We start from the raw sequence: 817 nt of genomic DNA on the forward strand, positions 1-817 counted from the left end.
AGATTTCGCAAAGTCATAAAACTCAAAGGGCGACAATTCGGGCAGCTTCTGAGCTTGCCTACATGCATTCACCGCGGCGTGCAATAAAGTGAAGTTCGTTAGACCGGGCACCTCTACCGGTGCCTGCCAGGACATGAAGAGCCCCAACTTCGAAGCACGCTCGTCGACATCCAAGCTAAGTACGTCCTCACCGGTCATCTCTACTCTACCATGAGTAACTTCATATTGCGAATCACCCATGATAGTTCTGGCAAGGCTGCTCTTCCCGCACCCATTGGGGCCAAGGAGGGCCACTACTTCGCCGGGCTCGAGGGATAAGGTAACACCGTTTAGGATCGACACCTCGGGATCCTCGCTCAACACAGCATGCAAATTGGACACGTTCAAACCAGCAGAGGCTCTTGCATTCGAATTCTCGCTCGCCCTCATCTTTATCCGACCTACTACCTGACTCACTGCTCCTACCGCTCCACCGACAACAAGTAGCTGCAGGAAGCGCTGGCCTAGAAACAGCGAGGCTACACTCCCAGGGGCATACAGGGAATGCGACACGCTAGTATAGGGCATCCCACCCACTGTGCTGCGACTTATTGTTGGCGAGAACGGAGAAATAAATAAACTCGCTGTGGAGGCCACTGATGAATACAACAAGTAGCATCCAATGAGCAAGAAAGTCAACCCTGGTAGGACGGAGGAGCGGTTCATATACGATAAAGGGGGAGGAGGCCGCATGGGAATACAAAGCAAATACAACCTGGGCACCTCAACTTCAACGACCAATACCACAACAGAGCTGTGCAATTGGAAACGATTACAC

At 52.1% G+C, this 817-nt stretch overlaps 1 protein-coding gene across 1 annotated transcript; it reads right to left on the bottom strand.

Annotated features, from left to right (window-relative positions):
• Positions 1 to 62: 62 nt before the first annotated feature.
• On the bottom strand, positions 63 to 440 carry Pmar_PMAR015062 (abc transporter, putative; the record flags this gene model as incomplete). Its single annotated transcript, XM_002774708.1, has 1 exon — positions 63 to 440. A coding segment is annotated over one exon (378 nt), but the record flags the coding sequence as incomplete, so codon positions are not given.
• Between the last annotated feature and the right edge of the window lie 377 nt (positions 441 to 817).

Source organism: Perkinsus marinus, assembly GCF_000006405.1.
Source record: "Perkinsus marinus ATCC 50983 genomic scaffold scf_1104296957658, whole genome shotgun sequence".
Classification (NCBI taxonomy): Eukaryota; Perkinsozoa; order Perkinsida; family Perkinsidae; genus Perkinsus; species Perkinsus marinus.